The sequence below is a fragment of the Bubalus bubalis genome, chromosome 2 (assembly GCF_019923935.1).
Source record: "Bubalus bubalis isolate 160015118507 breed Murrah chromosome 2, NDDB_SH_1, whole genome shotgun sequence".
Taxonomy (NCBI): Eukaryota; Metazoa; Chordata; class Mammalia; order Artiodactyla; family Bovidae; genus Bubalus; species Bubalus bubalis.
In genome coordinates this window covers 24,892,217-24,910,633 of record NC_059158.1, presented here as the reverse complement: position 1 = coordinate 24,910,633, position 18,417 = coordinate 24,892,217, and the positions used below count along the sequence as shown (strand labels likewise).

The 18,417-nt window shown below is 53.6% G+C and overlaps 2 protein-coding genes across 3 annotated transcripts; both read left to right on the top strand.

Annotated features, from left to right (window-relative positions):
* The first annotated feature begins 4 nt into the window (after nt 1–4).
* On the top strand, nt 5–5,818 carry LSM2 (LSM2 homolog, U6 small nuclear RNA and mRNA degradation associated). The gene is made up of 5 exons (XM_006041895.4): nt 5–1,069; nt 1,667–1,734; nt 5,033–5,063; nt 5,176–5,235; nt 5,345–5,818. Exons 1-5 carry the CDS (start codon nt 620–622, stop codon nt 5,468–5,470), a joined length of 735 nt encoding a protein of 244 aa, XP_006041957.1. The 5' UTR covers nt 5–619; the 3' UTR covers nt 5,471–5,818.
* Nucleotides 5,819–6,588: 770 nt separating this feature from the next.
* Nucleotides 6,589–18,354, top strand: VARS1 (valyl-tRNA synthetase 1). 2 transcript variants are annotated; one of them, XM_006041903.4, is made up of 30 exons: nt 6,589–6,865; nt 7,066–7,487; nt 8,706–8,840; nt 8,936–9,074; nt 9,310–9,434; nt 9,520–9,607; nt 9,797–9,897; nt 10,039–10,166; nt 11,607–11,771; nt 11,980–12,061; nt 12,536–12,655; nt 12,749–12,857; nt 12,950–13,044; nt 13,274–13,364; nt 13,562–13,686; nt 13,770–13,873; nt 13,953–14,111; nt 14,225–14,315; nt 14,443–14,548; nt 14,634–14,704; nt 14,794–14,919; nt 15,209–15,313; nt 15,396–15,464; nt 15,602–15,680; nt 15,805–15,932; nt 16,260–16,415; nt 16,493–16,699; nt 16,782–16,893; nt 17,000–17,325; nt 18,210–18,354. In XM_006041903.4, exons 2-30 carry the CDS (start codon nt 7,101–7,103, stop codon nt 18,276–18,278), a joined length of 3,798 nt encoding a protein of 1,265 aa, XP_006041965.3. In that variant the 5' UTR covers nt 6,589–6,865; nt 7,066–7,100; the 3' UTR covers nt 18,279–18,354. The 2 variants fall into 2 exon arrangements, with proteins under 2 accessions (XP_006041965.3, XP_025123202.3); XM_025267417.3 differs by having other exon boundaries at nt 6,590–6,865; nt 9,523–9,607.
* The last annotated feature ends 63 nt before the right edge of the window (nt 18,355–18,417 follow it).

Below are 18,417 nucleotides of genomic sequence, written 5' to 3'. Positions count from 1 at the left end.
GCTAATTTAGAGACCGCTTTTAAATGATTGACTGATTTAGGTGTTTAAGGTTAAGCTGGGGAGTTGGGGCAAGGACCGGAACTTCTGCTTCATGTCCTGATGTCACTCATAGGTGGGGCCTAGGAGATCCAGCCCCAGCCCCTGGGCACTCAATATTACAGTCCTTTACTTGCTGAATATATTTCTTAAAAAACTTCCTAACAAATGTGTACTTTTATGCAAGAAGAGAAATGAAGAACCTATGATGAGCTTATTCCTTAAAAAATACCTTCCCCTATTGTGTCATAATTTCGCATACTTATCAAGCCTGGGGGAACATGATATAAGTATGTGTAACTGCATTTACTGCATTTGTGTCCCTTTGTGTTTGAGAGGGAAATATTTGGAAGTGAAATATTAGAATGGGTATTTTTATCCCCGATCCAGTGTGTTCTGTTTTACTCAGTGCTTTACAGGACAGCCGTAGGCAAAGTATAAAAGACATGTGGACTGAGAGTAATGTGTTTATTGGGAACCTTTGATAAAATCAAGATTTGCTGGCGTACAAGCTCTTGATCTTTTTTTTTTTGTTGCTGTTGTTACCCAAGGGTAGCTTGCAGAGAAAAGTGTACAAATCATCATGGATTTTCACAAGCTCCCCGGCAGTCAGTCTGCAATAGGAAGTGTCTTTAGGGTAAGAGCAAATCGGGCTGGAAGTGAATTTATTGTCATAGAAAGGAATAAAAACCTAAGAGGCGGTGAGCCAAGCCTTTTCGACCCTCTGGGCGCAGTTGGGGCCTGCGCCTGCGCGGTGGGCGCTCGCCACTCCGGGAGGAAGTCGGAAGGCGGGAAGCCCCGCCCCTCTCCCGGCTTTGGCTTTTTCGTCAGTTGTACCCGGCCGGCTCCCCCTGAGCCGCAGGCCAGCCGTTCGCTCTCCTCCATCACTCGGAGCTCTCCGCTGTGCCACCCCGCTGCGCCTGCGCGACCCCACCCCGCCCCACGCGCGGGCTCGCGATCCAATTCCCGCCAGGCCTCCGGCCCACGGCACCCGGCCCGCGCCTTCCCGGTCCGGCGGAGAGCAAGCACCATGGTAGGTACCGTGACGTCACAAGGGGGCGCCCTTGGGGAGCGCGGGCGGTTGGGACGGTTGGGGGCGGGGTGGGCGTCCCTTTGTAGGCTTTGTTCCTCTGGGCTGGCGTTGGGCCCTAGATTTTCCCCTCCATTATTGGTTTCTGCACCTCAACTTCTTTGAGAAGAGACTTGGAAGCAAATGGAATTTTTTTACCCCCTATGAGAGAGTCAGCAGGGACTGTAGACCTCAAGGAGCATTTCCCTGACGGAAACCAGGCTGCGAGAAGGAGCGGGTGGAATACTTTCTACAATTCTCTAGGAGGAGTGGGCAGGACCCCAGGAGAGAGAGTCCATTGAGACAGAACAGACGTGTGCAGGGCAGATGACTCGGGCTTTATGTCAGGGGCTCGTAGTGTGCATCATCGTCAGGGCTGCAGCTGTTCATTCGAGTATTCCTTCCTGTGTATTACTGTGAAGTATTCCTTCCTGTGAAGTTTAGAGAACTGCCAGAGATGTGGCGGGATCCCAATACCAGTGTTTGGTAATACTGGCAGGGATTCACACCTCTTTACTATGTCCCTTCCCATATGATGGTTTCCCCCCTCTCGCCCAATAGCTCTTCTATTCCTTTTTCAAGTCCCTTGTCGGCAAGGATGTGGTCGTGGAACTCAAGAATGACCTGAGGTAGGTACTTGTTCCCACAAGTTTGTAGGGGGTGGATGTGCCAAGCTCCCTGGAACCTGTTTAACTTGAGTATTTGAGCACTAGGCAAGGTGGGAGAGATACAAAAGGAAGAAATGACTTGTGCCTTAAATTTACAGATTAGCTGGGGAGTTGTATCATGTATTGGAAAACAATATAAAGAAATATATAAGTAGTAAGTACCAGAGAGAAGACAGGGCAGACCCAACTTCTAGAAATCGAAGTATCAGTTCCACAAGTAACGATGTATGTAGAAAGATGTTGGTAGATTTGTGTGTGTGTGTGTAATAGTCACAAGTTGGGGGGAAATAGCCATAAATAGGGAATGAGTTCGATTGTGGTATTTCCATATAATATAGCTGTTACATAGAAATGAGATACCAATAGGAAAAGCGATTGCAGTACTGTATATGTGGCATAATCTCGCTTTTGTTGAAAATATAAAAGATACACAGGAGACCAGTGCAGCTCCTTCTGTCTGTACTGTTTTACATCCTCTGTCCCCTTGTATCATTAGCTTCTAATCATCTCTCAGGACTTGGATTAAACGCTATATCCCTGGACTTTCCTGGTTCTAGCCAAGTACACCCTTCTGTTACAAAGTCTTTTTCCTTGCTGGTGGGTGCTTCTCAAATTGTGATTTCATAGAAATGTATTAACTGTTTAGGAACCGTCTTTCCTACAGGGCCAAGACCATGTTTAAGCTTACCACTGTGTACCTAATGTCTAACACAGGCCTGAATAAATTGTTTAACTCATTTTATTTTCAGAACATCTCTACATGGCATACACTATTGTTGCTCTTTTACACATGAGGAAACTGAAGGTTGGATAGATTAAGAAACTTGGTTAATTAATTGTTAGGTCTACACAACTAGTAAAAGACAAAACCAGAACTTACTTAAATTCCATTATCTGCCCCCCCCCCCACCTCCCCCCTCATATGTTTTTAATGGGCTTCCCTGATAGCTCAGTTGGTAAAGAATCCACCTGGAGTGCAGGAGACCCTGGTTCAATTCCTGGGTCAGGAAGATCCACTGGAGCAGGGATAGGCTACCCACTCTAGTATTCTTGGGCTTCCCTTGTGGCTCAGCTGGTAAAGAATCCGCCTGCAATGCAGGAAACCTGGGTTTGATCCCTGGGTTGGGAAGATCCCCTGGAGAAGGGAAAGGCTACCCACTCCGGTATTCTGGCCTGGAGAATTCCACAGACTTTATAGTCCATGGGGTCGCAAAGAGTCAGACATAACTGAGAAACTTTCACTTCACCCCTTTGTAAATTAAAAACAGGGTCGTAGTCTCTATGCAGTTGTGAAACTTGCTTTTCACTTAACAGTATGTTGTGGGTATTTTCCATGTCAATAAAGTTGATGTTTAACGTTGTTAATGTCTGAATGGCATTTTTCTAAGCTGGCTAGAACTGATTTAAACAAAACCTTGCTGCTGGACACTTAGGCTGTTCCCAGTTCTTCGTTTTTACAAGTGATTTTGCCCTGAACATCCTCAAGCATAAATCTTTGTATACGTCTCATTTCATTCGAAGAAAAAAAGAATCCTTTGAATGAAATGTACATTTTAAATATCAAAACATACTATCTGACTGTCCTTTAGAAAGTTTGAGTCAATGTATTCTCTCCCCAGCAGTTTCTTCTACATTTCTATGTGAGGTAACTTCTTAGTGGGGGAAACATTGACATGGTGGAATGGTGAAGCAAGGGATTTATTTGCCTTTTAAGTCAGAGATTTCTGATCTATGGTACCCGCAATGCATATGATATTGATGGCATATAAATTGGGTCCATGTAGAGAGACAAGTGTGGAAACCACAACTACTTTCATCACTTCTGTAAGATGACTTTTTATTTTCCTCTTTTTTTCTTCCTGGGTTTTGCAAATGGCAAGAATAACTGTTGTTATAGCCTCAGACCCTAAAGCAAGGACTTAAAAGATTCGAAGGTAATCCATTGGGTTGGGAGAAGTGCTCTTTCTCTCATGCTGGGTGTCAGACCACTTTTGTGCCAAGTATCTCATTCTAAAGGGACTGAAGAAAAGTTACCACTTTATGCCATTCCTGAAAGTTATTTCACAGCTGCAGTAGGTGATAGGGCACCATCAAAGGGTTGTTTGTTTTTTTTTTTTAGCATCCAAGAATATGGTGAAATCACCACTGAGGCAGTTGGTCTGACACTGGATTTCAAATACTTAGAATTTTACAAAAACTAGGGTCCAACAGAGAACCGACAACTTGAATTTTGGCAAGATAAGGATGTTTTAAAAACTATTAACAATTTTTAAATGCAAAAGCAATTAAAGAGCAGTTATTCTTACAGAAAAAACTATTGACAACCTTTACCACACTATACACATACTACACTAACTTATGTTTCCCCTTTTGTCATAGATTCTTGGAATCTTTGCGCGCACATTAGTGTTTGAGAAACAGGTTCTAAGGAACTTAGAATCTGGCAGTGACATGCAGGATGGTTAGGATGAAGGCAGCCAGGCTGGAGGCTAGCGTGGATTGAACTGTGAAGTCATTAGACCTTGGTTTGTCAAAGAGAATTATAGAAATTGCAGAAATGTTAGACATCAGCAAACAATGGGGATTTGTAGGACATGAAGGGTCCTCGATTTACAGGGTTTGAGGTTGTGAGAGTGTTGAAACCATTGGCAGAAATTAAAGGATTGGGAGAGAGTCTGGCTTGAAGCACTGGTATTTAGATAGCATTCCTCTTTAACATTGCAGGGGGCTCATGGATTGAGGGAGAGGACATCCCTTGTGCCTACATCATCAAGAACACTGCTAGTTTGTTAATTTATATACATTACATATGGGGCTCTGGTTCCAAAGCAGTAGTATTTGAAAAGAACTGATGATTTGGGGGGTCATACAGGCCTGGATCAAAGTCCTTGTTCTAAACTTGGCCAAGTTACAAAATGTTTCTGGGCCCCTGGATGTTTCATAATAGCTACCTAATGAAATGGCTGTAAAGATTACAAATACTATGGAGAATACAGGTCTGGCACATAACAGTTGTTTGATGGCAGCTACAAGAGTGAGTTGGTTTAGGGAGAAGAGATGTGAGGTCTAAAATAACACACTGCTCTGGAAGCACTTTCTTTCCTACTCCAGAGCTTAGTCATGCCCCTTTCTGGTTGTACCTTTTCTGGTTTCTTCAAGTCCTTTACTTCCCCCAACCATGTTCTTATCCCCTGAAGTCACCTCTGTGTTGACTTTGGTATAAATTAATTTTATTTTACCCTCTCTCTGCCCATAACAGCATCTGTGGAACCCTCCATTCTGTGGATCAGGTGAGATTATAAGGGCCCTGAATGGGGTCTTGGGGAAGGATACGGGAGAGCTTGAGAGCTGGGTACTTTCATCTTGTCTCTAGTTTTAATGATGGTGTTCATCTTTTCTTAGTATCTCAACATCAAACTAACTGACATCAGTGTCACAGACCCTGAGAAATACCCTCACATGGTGAGTTGTGGATAGAGAAGAGGAACGCCTCTCAAAGAAAGCACGGGGTCCCTGGTTGGATAGAGGGCATTTTTTAAGGATGTTTTCACATTTGCCTATCTTTGTCTAGTTATCAGTGAAGAACTGCTTCATCCGTGGCTCAGTGGTTCGCTATGTGCAGTTGCCAGCAGATGAAGTCGACACACAGTTGCTACAAGATGCAGCAAGGAAGGAGGCCTTGCAGCAGAAGCAATGATAGTTCCTCCTCCCTTCCCCTCCTTCCATTGGTGACCCTCAACATCATTTCCCAGCCCCGGAGGCTTCCCTCCCATACTTCTTGAGGTGTTGTTTGTTTTTTGATAGCAAAAGCTTTTTTTTTTTTTTTTTAAAGAATGTGGATGAGAGGACTAATAATGGAGAACGGCTGTCCTCTGTTGAGTAGGCTGAGGAACTGAGAAGCCTTCCCTGTCTCCAGCACCTGCCTTTCTCACTTCTTCCCTGGAGGTGGTGGGAGAATCTGTCAAATCTCTCCAGGGTGGCACGTGATTTATTGTGGGGAGGGAAGGAATCTATCCCGCATCGGGAATAAAATTTATGAAGCAAATTCGAGTTCTGGTTCTGTGTGCGCTTTGGGAAGGGGGCTGGAGAGTGGGCGGGAAAGGCGCGCTTAATTCGTCCAAGCCCTGTTACTCTCAATTACCCCAGCATTATCCGCTACTACTCTCCTGGTATAAACCATAGCATTACCCCAACTGGACTATGCCGTGTTTTCTGAACATTCGCCTACCCAACATAGTCTTATAGTGTATCTACAGTGCTTGCTGTCCTTCCATTAATATGAAAGTTAATGAGACAGCAAAAGTGCGTTTGATGCTGCTGATTTTTTCCTCAAGCCCCCCAAATCAGTACACATTCCCCCGATATCTATTGTAGATAAATATAAACAAATGACAATTTTTGCTGTGGAGAGTTGCTGGCATTGAACACAACGCAGTTAGCAAATAAGAGTTCCCGCTACAGATAAGAGTTCTCAGCATGAGGGCACCTTAGAGGCTCTCCAGCGTGACTCCCTCTTCCCACAGCGGAGGAAGTGAGGCCCGGGAGGTTAGGAGGCGGGGAACCTGCACGCCGGGGCCTTTGGTCGAATGGACCCCGGTCCCGGGCGCCGTCTGCATCGGGTAGCGCTCTCCCAGCCGCTTCCCCGGCTGTCCGCTCGGCGCCGCCCTCCCTCCCGGCCGAGGACCCGCGCGGGGTGTCCGCGGCGGCGCCTGACGGGGTCGCGGTTCCCGGGGGCGGCGTCCTCCCGCCACCCCCGTGTCCGCGCCCCGCGCCATTCCTCAGGAGCGCGATCTGCAGCGGGCGGCGTGACCACCCCCAGGCCAGGGTGCAGCAGGACCGCGCCCGCACACGCAGGCGGGGCACGGTCGCCCGCGCCAGGACCCGCGGGCCCGGAAACGCTCGCAGTCACAAAGGGGGGGACACGTGGGCGCCGACTGCCCGGGCGGCTGTCGCAGAGAGCTAGGGTCGCCCAGAGAGCCGCCCGCCGTCCCTGCTCGTCGGATTCCTCGGCCGCAGCCGCCAGGCCAGTCCAGCTTCGGCCGGCGCCCGGCTATGAGGTGGATGCCCGGCTCAGTGTGACCACCTCCCTCCAGTACGTACATGCAGCCCGAACCCGTGTCCCACGGCAGCCAAGGGGCTCCTCCGAGCTTCCCACACTCCCCGAGGGCCCGCGGTCACGGGAATTTAGTTCCCCACTGTCACTGCCACTCCGAGAGCTGGGTCCTCGGCTCTTGAGGCCCAGTCATACTTAGTCCTAGATGCCTCGGTCTTACCCTGTCTCTTTCTCCTTAGGGTTTTTCCACCGCGTTCGGACATCCCGCGTAACTATGTCCATTCTGTACGTCTCTCCTCACCCCGATGCCTTCCCCAGCCTCCGAGCCCTCATAGCTGCTCGCTACGGGGAAGCTGGGGAGGGTCCTGGATGGGGAGGAGCCCACCCCCGCGTCTGTCTCCAGCCGCCCCCCGCCAGCAGGACTCCTTTTCCTCCACCCCGTCTGCCAGCCCTGGAACAGGGTCCCGGTGGGCTCTGGGTGTGGGGGGCCACGGCTGTGTCCCAGCTGCTGTGGCCAGCAGGCCTGGGGGGTCCCGGGGGTAGTCGGCCAGCCGTCCTGGTCCAACAGTGGGTCAGTTACGCTGACACCGAGCTAATACCAGCTGCCTGTGGGGCTACGCTGCCGGCCTTGGGACTCCGAAGCTCGGCCCAAGACCCTCAGGTGAGAAGCAGCGCAAAGTGGGAAGGGGAAATTTAGAAGAAAGCAAAACTCGGAATGGATGGTGAGCCAGAAAGATAGCGTATCAGACGTTGAAAAAGACTGATCATATCCCGGGTTGCCACCTGGTATGGTAACTTTGGGCAGGTTAAACTCTCAGAGCCTTGGTCTTTTGTCTATGAAAATGAAAGTTGAGAACATGTTGAGAAGGTTAAAAGATGTGTGCAGAGCACATAATCTAGTGCCAGGTGCTTTAAAAGTCTCTGAGTTTGGTGAATCTGAAACTGAGGAGGTTAGTTAGAGGTTACTATGCGTTGTAGGAAAAGACTGGGTGAAGAAGAGGTGAGGAGAGGCAGTCAGAGAAGACAGTTGCTGGAAGAAGACAAAGGAGAAAAGAAATGAAGAAGGAAAGCAGGGGAAAGGAGAGATAATCACACCAGATTATCAATGTAAATTCTTCCTGAATGGAGCTGTGCCTTACAGGCCTAATAACACCACCTCCTTGCAGAGTATTGAGCATATGGTGGATACTTAATAGTTTTTGAACAAATGAATGAATGAAATGAATATATGACTTAGATCCTGACTTACCCTCTCATATCCTGTCTACTATCGAAATAGAGGGCTCCCCCTCTGGGATTCTCTCTCCTCTTCAGCCTCATTTATTTTTTTTTTCCAGGGCTTTTAAGGAGAACAATAGGGTAATGCATTATATATTTGCACATTTATTGTCAGCCCCTCCCCCCTCAACTAGACTGTAAGCTCCAACAGGTCATTGGACTCCATCTGTTCAAACCGCCTCCCTGTTCATAAGATAAGTGCCTGGCATGCAGGAGGTACTTAATACATATTTGCTGAAGTAATTACCATGTTGCCTCATGTAATCTTTAGCCTCTTGTGCTTAGTATATTGCAGCTGACATATAATAAGTGTTCAGTAGGGGGACTTCCCTGGCAGTCCAGTGATTAACATACTCTGTGCTTCCCCTGCAGGGGGCATGGTTGGATCCCTGGTCAAGGAATCCCACATGCCCTGTGACCCAGCCCCCCAAAAAAGTTTTCAGTAGGCATTTATTGAATGAGTGGGAAGAATTTTTATGATCTTTTCAGTGAAAAAGAAACTGGTGATCTGTGGGAATGGAAGGAGGCCCAAATGGATTGCATGGGGGTGGAGACTGAGATGGGCCAAGCGTTATCTCATACCTCTTCGCCTTCCCACTAGGCTGCACTGGCGGCCCTGGGCAGAGCCCTGAGCCCCTTGGAAGAATGGCTTCGACTGCACACCTACCTGGCCGGGGAGGCCCCGACTCTGGCTGACCTGGCAGCTGTCACAGCTTTGCTGCTGCCTTTCCATTATGTGAGTCACTGGGACCTGGGAAAGAATGAGGACAGGTTCCCTCAGACCTCACTACAGGGTGACTAAGGATAATTCATTTCTTTCCCCCACCCCAGGTCCTGGACCCCTCTGCCCGCCGGATCTGGGGTAATGTGACTCGCTGGTTTATCACATGTGTTCAGCAGCCAGAATTCCGGGCCGTACTGGGAGAGGTGGTTCTGTGTTCAGGGGCCAGGTCTCTCTCCCAACAGCCAGGTGAGGAAGGATGGAGAGTAGGTGGGGAGGGGGTTCCTCTGGGCCCTTACTCATTTTCTTTTCTCTCTTAGGAATAGCAGAATCAATGGGACAGGAGCTGGGGGATGCTAGGTGGGGGGTCAACATTGGGGAGTCTTTGGGGAGTTAAATAGGCCATCTGAGACATGGTAGCCCTGTGAACAGCGCTGTTCACAGACCTGCAGGGACAGGTTTACATTTTTGTGCCTCTTTCCAGGCTCTGAGGTCCCTGCACCCCCAAAAACGGCTGCTCAACTCAAGAAAGAGGCAAAGAAAAGGGAGAAACTAGAGAAATTCCAGCAGAAGCAGAAGGTCCAACAGCAGCAGCCACCCCCTGGGGAGGTGAGAGGCTGAGGGTGGAGCAGGGTGGAGGGTTGGTGCCATGGTGAGTGGCTGGTATCTAGGCCTGTATCCTTTCCCTCCCAAGCAGAAGAAACCAAAACCAGAGAAGAGGGAGAAACGGGATCCTGGGGTCATTACCTACGATCTCCCGACCCCACCTGGGGAAAAGAAAGGTACTAAAAGAAAGGAGGGGGAAGAGAGACCCCCCCACTCTTCACCCCACCCTCCTTTTTTCTTTGTATCCTATTTCCTTTGTCCTTGCTCCCACTACTTTGCTTAGGGAGGCCCATGTCCTCTGCCGGCCCCTCGTCCCTTTCCCAGCTGCTCCCAGCCTCGGCTCTGACCCTGCCCTTCTCCCTCAGATGTCAGTGGTACCATGCCTGACTCCTACAGCCCTCAGTACGTGGAGGCTGCCTGGTACCCTTGGTGGGAGCAGCAGGGCTTCTTCAGGCCTGAGTATGGGGTGAGTGGACACTGCCGCCCAGGCCTGGAGGGGATGGGGGCAGGGAGGGACAGGGCTGAAGGATCCATGGCCCAGGAAGGGGCCAGGCCGTGGAAGAGGTGACATGAGGCCTTAGCAAGCACCCATCTTCCTCCCTGTCAGCGTTCCAGCGTGTCAGCACCAAACCCCCGGGGCATCTTCATGATGTGCATCCCACCCCCCAACGTGACAGGCTCCCTGCACCTGGGCCATGCGCTCACCAACGCCATCCAGGACTCGCTGACCCGCTGGTGAGCTGTCCTCTCCTCCAGGCTTCCCTTTGCCTTCTAGCTCCTGCTCCTTGGCTCCCTTCTCTTTGCTGACTGGGGCTCTCACCTCTGCCCCCTGGTGGTGCTACATTTGCTTCTAGGTCGTTCCCATCTGATGACTTAGCATCCTCTTCTGGCCAAGTAACTAGCACTTCCACTTGCAAACTCTCTTCTCATGCCACTAAAAATAACATTTTGAATTTAGAAAAAAATAATGTGAATATTTTCTTGTAAGAAATTTAAAGCTGCAAGTTTCTTTGACCACCTTCCTCCAGATTCACTCCCTCCTAAGAATTAGCCGCTATTATCATTGTGATGTGTGTCTTTCAAGACCTTTCCTATTTACTTACATATTCATGTACCCAGGGGATTCCCAGGTGGCTCAGTGATAACGAATCCACCTGGCAATGCAAGAGACACAGGTTCGATCCCTGGGTCAGGAAGATCCCCAGAGAAGGAAATGGCAAACCACTCCAATATTTTTGCCTGGGAAATCCCATGGCCACCTGGTGGGCTTTAGTCCATGGGGTCACAAAGGATTAGACATGACTTAGCGACTAAACAACAATATATTGAAAATGTCAGAAAGTGTCCATATTCATTACAGCATATAAGAAATAACCTATGGTCTGTATAAGGAAGGAGTTGCTGCAGTCCTGTCCCCAAGGAACTCTAAACCTAGTGGGGGTAAACAGATCAATACAGAAATGAATATAATGTAGTTAGGTGTGTCATTGAAAATCATGTACAAATACAGTGAACCTAGTTAAGTTTATCAATATTCTTTGATTTACTCTTCACTATCTTGTTAAAGAAAGCCTCCGCTGCCTCAAAGTTATAAACATGATCACCTGTTATTTTCTTCTTTTTTTATTTTTGGAAATACCGTTTTCTAATGCTCTTTCTCATAGTTTTGTTTTCTTAAGTTGAAGGGTTTTTTTTAAAATAACAATTAAATTTAGACTTTAAAATAAAATAATTTTTGTGACTATGGGGAAGTAGGGCAATTTTCCAATCAAATTAGCTACAGTCTCCAACAAATTTATTGAACAGTTTGTTCTTTCTCCACTGACATGAAATGCCACCCTTAACAAATACTAAATATGCTTAGATCTGTTTCCAGTCACTGTTTTGTTTCCTTAATCGGTAACTTTGTTCCTGGTTCCTGTGGAAACTTGTTTTAATGATCATAGCTCTCTGATATGTTTTGCTATCTAGTTGTGCAGGAGCCTCCTCTTAGTTGTTTTTGCCAAATTGCCTGGGCTGTCCTCACGCATCTCTCCCTGACGATTTTAGCAAGGGGAGAGTTCTGATCCACCACCCCTTCCTTTCCTGAGTCCATCGACCTCCTGTCTGGAGTCCCTGCTTCCCTCGGGGCAGCTCTACCACTCGCTCACCTCTGCTTCTCTATGCTCCCTGCAGGCACCGCATGCGCGGAGAGACCACCCTGTGGAATCCTGGCTGTGACCACGCGGGCATTGCCACCCAGGTGGTGGTGGAGAAGAAACTCTGGCGCGAGCAGGGGCTGAGTCGGCACCAGCTGGGGCGAGAGGCTTTCCTGCAGGAGGTCTGGAAGTGGAAGGAGGAGTGAGTGCCAAGTCCCTGCTGGCATCGCAGCCCCACGACCCTGGCTGCAGGGTCAGACCCGCTCACAGAGGCTGAGGGTCATGGGGGCCCAGGGCCCAGGTCCATCTCAGGGCAATGAGTGACCCCCACCTTCTGCCCCCTTAGCTACCTGATGTCACCCGCCAGCCCAGACCCCATTGCTGATCCCGGTCTGTCTGTCCACTCCTAGGAAAGGTGACCGGATTTACCACCAGCTGAAGAAGCTTGGCAGCTCCTTGGACTGGAATCGAGCCTGTTTCACCATGGATCCTGTGAGTAGGAGTAGGAGGGGTCTCGGGGCTGGGGTGGGAGGGGGAAGCTCCCCACAGAAGAGAGCACATGCGGGGGGCCCTCCCCCAGGAGGTGGTCCACTCGTAGGAAACCTCTAGGGCTCAGCTGCAAATGCCACTTTTTGCCCCATGTCACAGCCCTTTGTGTTCCCTGTCGCTCCCTATAGGAGCTCAAACTCCTTCAAGTGGCACCTGAGGGGCCTCCCCCTCCCCCGAGCTTGCACCCCTAGGATTCTGCACTAACCCCTGTTCCTAACTGAGTGACTTCCCTGCCATATCAACAGTTTTCTATCTGTGTGTTCCCATAGTCCCCTCTCCCTGCTCAAGAAAAGCACTTCTCCCCTCCAGCCCTTAAAGGGGCCTGTGTGCTGGCAGGGGGCTCTGTGCTGCCGGGTCCCACTGGCCTCTGCTGCCTCAGCACTCAGGCCCATCTCTGGCTTCCCCTGTTCCCACTAGAAACTGTCAGCAGCCGTGACAGAGGCCTTTGTACGGCTCCACGAGGAGGGAATCATTTACCGCAGCACCCGCCTTGTCAACTGGTCCTGCACCCTCAACTCTGCCATCTCCGACATCGAGGTGTGCCCCTTCCCTCCCCCCAGCTCTCCGCATCTCCACCACACACCCCCAGCCCCAGCCCTTGGTCCTCTTTTCTTACACTCTGTCTCATAGGTGGATAAGAAGGAGCTGACAGGTCGTACACTGCTCTCCGTGCCTGGCTACAAAGAGAAGGTGGAGTTTGGGGTCCTTGTCTCCTTTGCTTACAAGGTCCAAGGCTCAGGTAGGAGCCAGGGGCGCCAGGATCCTGGGCGGGGTTGGGCAAGGGGCAGGAAGGGCTCACTGCTGAGACCACAAGGCCTCCTGTCACCCCAGACAGCAACGACGAGGTGGTAGTGGCAACCACTCGGATCGAGACGATGCTGGGAGATGTGGCCGTAGCTGTGCACCCCAAAGACCCCAGATACCAGGTGTGGTGGGGGTGCTGCCTGCAGCTGGGGGAAGAATGCTGGGCGAAGAGGGCTTTCACACTATGTGTAGGGATGGGATGGGCACTGAGAAAATTGGATTCAAAACACATGGCTCTGGCTACTTTCTGGCCCTGTGGATGGAGTTTGGGTGTCAAGAAATCAGGACCCTGCGTAGGAGGGAGTCGGGCCCAGCCCATTGTGCATTTCTGGAATCTCCTTCTGTCCCCAGCACCTGAAGGGCAAGAGCGTGATCCACCCATTTGTGTCTCGGAGCCTCCCCATCGTCTTTGATGACTTTGTGGACATGGAGTTCGGCACAGGTAAGCGCCAGGCTGTCCTGTGGGGACAGGAAGGAGCTGTGAGGCGCACCTGAACTTGCAGGACTTGGGCCGGTTCTCAGGGGACTGTGTTGGGGATGGGGTGGTCTGAGAGCACATCCATTGGCAAAAGGCGGGGTGCACGTGAGCAGAGACTGCACTGAGTCCTGCGTGACCCCGCACTCCCACGTACACCCCAGGTGCGGTGAAGATCACCCCCGCCCACGACCAGAATGACTATGAGGTTGGGCAGCGGCACGGGCTGGAGGCCGTCAGCATTATGGACGCCCGCGGGGCCCTCGTCAACGTGCCCCCACCTTTCCTGGTGAGACGGCCTGGGCGAGGTGGCCATGTCAGGAGACAGCGGGGCTCCTGGCACAGCCATGACAGAGCCTGTCTCCTCTCCAGGGCCTGCCCAGGTTTGAGGCCAGAAAGGCGGTGCTGGCAGCGCTCAAGGAGCAGGGGCTGTTCCGTGGCATTGAGGACAACCCCATGGTGGTGCCACTTTGCAAGTGAGGGCGGAGGCCAGGGCAGGGGGTGGGCACCTTGGGGTGCTCCCCACTCAGCCTCCTCACCCACGTGTACCTGCAGCCGCTCCAAGGACGTGGTGGAGCCTCTGCTGCGGCCGCAGTGGTACGTGCGCTGTGGGGAGATGGCTCAGGCCGCCAGCGCTGCTGTGACACGGGGTGACCTCCGCATCCTTCCGGAGGCCCATCAGCGGACGTGGCACACCTGGATGGACAACATCCGGTGCGTCGGGCCCCTCGATGTGGGGAGGGCGACCGGGTGAGGGGCCGAGCCGGGCACAGCCTGGCGCCCCGCCCGCCCCTCCTTGATGCCCTCTCCTCCCCTGCCACTTTCAGGGACTGGTGTATCTCCCGGCAGCTGTGGTGGGGCCATCGCATCCCAGCCTACTTCATCACTGTCAATGACCCCGCCGTGCCCCCAGGGGAGGTGAGAACCAGGCCAGGGCTGGAGACTGGCACATCTGGGGTGGGGGAGGGCTTTCAGTGCATGGGGTCTTGGTGGGGGGACAGGCAGAGGCGCCCTCTTGGGTACTCACTCCACCTGGGCATGGCAGGACCCTGACGGGCGGTACTGGGTGAGCGGGCGCACTGAGGCCGAGGCCCGCGAGAAGGCAGCCAAGGAGTTCGGCGTGTCTCCTGACAAGATCAGTCTCCAGCAAGGCAAGGCGGGGCCTTGCGGTGGGGGGCAGTGGGGGGCCGATCCTCACCTCCACCCCTCTGACCTCTGACCTCTGGCCCCCCTCAGATGAAGATGTACTGGACACCTGGTTCTCCTCTGGCCTCTTCCCCTTCTCCATCCTAGGCTGGCCCAACCAGGTACATTCCTGGGGCCAGCCCAGGGCTGGGTGGGAATCTTGGGTGTGGGTGCGTGGCTCCCCATCACTCACGCCCTGCTCTGACCCCAGTCAGAAGATCTAAGTGTGTTCTACCCGGGGACGCTGCTGGAGACAGGCCATGACATCCTCTTCTTCTGGGTGGCCAGGATGGTCATGCTCGGCCTCAAGCTCACTGGCAAGCTGCCCTTCAAAGAGGTGTGGAGACTGCCGCGACCCCCACAGTCCCCTCCCTCACCTGGACAGCTGTGGGTGGGCCCGGCCAAGGGGGCTGGTGGGGCTGCAAACCAGCCTGCGCTCTGCTAAGCAATCCTGTACCTCGCTTCCTAGAAGAGGGAGCACTTCTGATTCACGAGAAGGGGCTGGCGGGGCCGCTGAGGGGCCCGAGGTTCAGACAGGAACAGACCAGATGGAGGGGTGAGGGGAGAGGCACTGGGGTCTAGGTGGGGAGACGTCCTCACGGGCCTTGCCTGCCCTGGCCTCGCAGGTCTACCTCCATGCCATCGTGCGGGATGCCCACGGCCGGAAGATGAGCAAGTCTCTAGGCAACGTCATTGACCCCCTGGACGTTATCCAGGGGGTCACCCTGCAGGTGGGGCTGGGTGCTGGGTCAGGCCGGGAAGGGCTGTGGGGCGGTGGTCACGGGCCCCTGACTGCTCCCACCTCACCTTCAGGGTCTCCACGACCAGTTACTGAACAGCAACCTGGATCCCAGCGAGGTGGAGAAGGCAAAAGAGGGGCAGGTACGGGGGCAGATAGAGGGGTGGGCTGGTGGCTGGCATGTGGGCAGAAGGCGGGTGAGCCTGGCTTAGGACACTCCCCTCCCTGACTCCTCCTCTGTTGATTCCTCCCGCTCCGTTGACTCTTCCTTCCCCCACAGAAGGCAGATTTCCCGACAGGGATCCCCGAGTGTGGCACCGATGCACTCCGGTTTGGACTATGCGCCTACACGTCCCAGGGTATGGCTCCCATGGCAGTCTCAGCTGCATCCTTCTTCCTCCCCGGAGGCACCCCGCTTTCCGCTGCCCAGGGCCTAGGGCCGGGAGGGAGAGCAGTGTGGACTCATGCTTCACCTCCACCTAGGCCGTGACATCAACCTGGATGTGAACCGGATATTGGGGTACCGCCATTTCTGCAACAAGCTCTGGAACGCCACCAAGTTTGCCCTCCGTGGCCTTGGGAAGGGTTTCGTGCCCTCACCCACGTCTGAGGTGAGAGCCTTGTGGGTGGTGAGGTGGGCAGCACCCACGCAGGTCACACCCTTGCCATCCCAACCTCAAGCCCGGCCCCTGCCCCTAAGGAGCCTGCGTGTAGCTGGGGGGACAGGACACGGGAGCCTCAGGCACTGCAGTCCTCCCGCACGGTGGCGGGGCGGGCCCTTTCTGGCCTTGGCCACTACCCTGGGCACATGGTGGTTGCTTTGGACCCATCTCCTCCTGGAATGCAGATTCCCCGTGGTTCCCGTTCCCATGGGGTTGTGGCCCCTCCTCCTGGGCACATGGTGCCCCCTGGCTGACAGGCTCCTTCCCCCCGGTAAGCCTGGAGGCCGCGAGAGCCTGGTGGACCGCTGGATCCGCAGCCGGGTGACCGAAGCTGTGAGGCTCAGCAACCAAGGTTTCCAGGCCTACGACTTCCCGGCTGTCACCACCGCCCAGTACAGCTTCTGGCTCTATGAGCTCTGCGATGTCTACCTGGTAAGGAGGAGCTGCCTGCCCCACTTCCCGGTCCTTGGCCTTCTCCAGCTCTGAACCCTGTGCCCTTCTGCCCCCAGGAGTGCCTTAAGCCTGTGCTGAATGGGGTGGACCAGGTGGCAGCCGAGTGCGCCCGCCAGACCCTCTACACCTGCCTGGACGTGGGCCTGCGACTACTCTCACCCTTCATGCCCTTCGTGACCGAGGAGCTGTTCCAACGGCTGCCCCGGCGGACACCACAAGCTCCCCCTAGCCTCTGCGTCACTGCCTACCCAGAGCCCTTGGAGGTATGGGGTACGGCCTGGATGGGGGCTCCGGGGAGCTCCTCAGAGCTGCCCCAGCTTCCTCACCCCCTTCTCCTCCCCTTAGTGCTCCTGGAAGGACCCTGAGGCAGAAGCTGCCTTCGAGCTGGCCCTGAGCATCACTCGAGCCGTGCGCTCCCTGCGTGCCGACTACAACCTTACCCGCATCCGGCCCGACTGTGAGCCTTGGGCCCGCACGTTCCGCTGTCCCCTCCCACCCCGGGACCAGTGTCTAGCATGGCTGCCTCGTCTCTGTCTCCTCACCTGTCTCCCTTCCCCCGGCAGGTTTCCTGGAAGTGGCTGACGAGGCCACAGGTGCCCTGGCATCAGCGGTGTCAGGCTACGTGCAGACACTGGCCAGCGCGGGGATTGTGGCCGTCCTGGCGCTGGGGGCTTCTGCACCCCAGGGCTGCGCTGTGGCCCTGGCCTCTGACCGCTGCTCCGTCCACCTGCAGCTGCAGGGGCTAGTAGACCCAGCCCGGGAGCTGGGCAAACTGCAGGCCAAGCGTGATGAGGCGCAGCGGCAGGCCCAGCGTCTGCAGGAGCGCCGTGCCACCTCAGGCTACAATGTCAAGGTGCCCCTCAAAGTCCAGGAGGCAGATGAAGCCAAGGTGTGTGGCATGTGGGGCAGTTCCTTCCCCATTTCCCACCTCTTGCTCCCTCCACCATCAAACCCCCTCCTGCAGCTGCTCTGCCTGGCCCAGCAGGAGAGCAGGTGGGACCATGGAATCCCTCCTTTTACACATGAAGGACAGCCAGGGCAGGGGCACAGCCCTGGGTCACACAGCAATTTGAAGATGGAGGCAGACCATCCAGCCAGCCAGACCCCTCAGGCACCACCCACTGCCCAGAATGTGGCGTCCACACGCTGGTACCTGGGCTCAGGACGGAGCCAGTGTAGTCAGGGAGCTCAGCAGATCACCTGGGGCCCCTCCAGGGAGGAACCATGGGGTAAACCAGGGGCACAAAGGAACAAGAATGGAAGCTAAGAACCCGGATGGCTGAGCAGGGTTCTCTCACTCCTGTCTACCCGGAAGCCCTCTCACAGCAGGGCAGTATTACCATCACCATTTTCCAAGCGAAGGCTAAGGGCCTGCCTCGGAGCCTGCGTTCCTAACCACTGTGCTCTACCTCCGGGGTCAGGGCCTGGGGCTGGGCCACTGGGTGGCGCATATGAGCGCTGAGGCCCCTTTGTCCTTGGGAACTGAACACTCTAGGAAAAGGCAGGACCCAGGAGACCAGAGATGGTGCAAGAGAACAGGGTGCTGATAGAAGTGAATGAGGATTCTAGTCTGGGCGGAGGAGGCTGCTGGTGGGAGGCTGGTGAGAATTAGGGGGAAGACAGGCCAGCCAAACACACAGGGCCCCCAGCTACTCCCTGCCCATGGTCCTCACCCATCTTTGCAACTCTAATCCGTCTGCTCTTGTGGGTGTTTGGGGTTCTCCTCTCCTGGGCCTGGGCCTCTTCACCCACCACCCCGTCTTCTGTCCTCAGCTCCAGCAGACAGAAGCAGAGCTCAGGAAGGTTGATGAGGCCATTGCCCTATTTCAGAAGATGCTGTGAAACACCCAATTCCAACCCTCATAACCCCCAGTGGTCCACCATGGGGATGGCAGCAATAAAATATTTTGCCACAAAACCTCGACTGTGTGTGTGGTGGGGCTGGGGAGGGAGGTGCTGAGGGTCTGGGTTCCTGGATCCT

Coding starts and splice junctions, on each gene's coding strand:
- LSM2 (XM_006041895.4), top strand. CDS start 620: ATGGATTTTCACAAGCTCCCCGGCAGTCAGTCTGCAATAGGAAGTGTC. Junction 1,070..1,666: donor GGCGGAGAGCAAGCACCATG/GTAGGTACCGTG, acceptor CTCGCCCAATAG/CTCTTCTATTCCTTTTTCAA. Junction 5,064..5,175: donor CCCTCCATTCTGTGGATCAG/GTGAGATTATAA, acceptor ATCTTTTCTTAG/TATCTCAACATCAAACTAAC.
- VARS1 (XM_006041903.4), top strand. CDS start 7,101: ATGTCCATTCTGTACGTCTCTCCTCACCCCGATGCCTTCCCCAGCCTC. Junction 9,608..9,796: donor CCCACCTGGGGAAAAGAAAG/GTACTAAAAGAA, acceptor CTTCTCCCTCAG/ATGTCAGTGGTACCATGCCT. Junction 15,681..15,804: donor ATGCGCCTACACGTCCCAGG/GTATGGCTCCCA, acceptor ACCTCCACCTAG/GCCGTGACATCAACCTGGAT.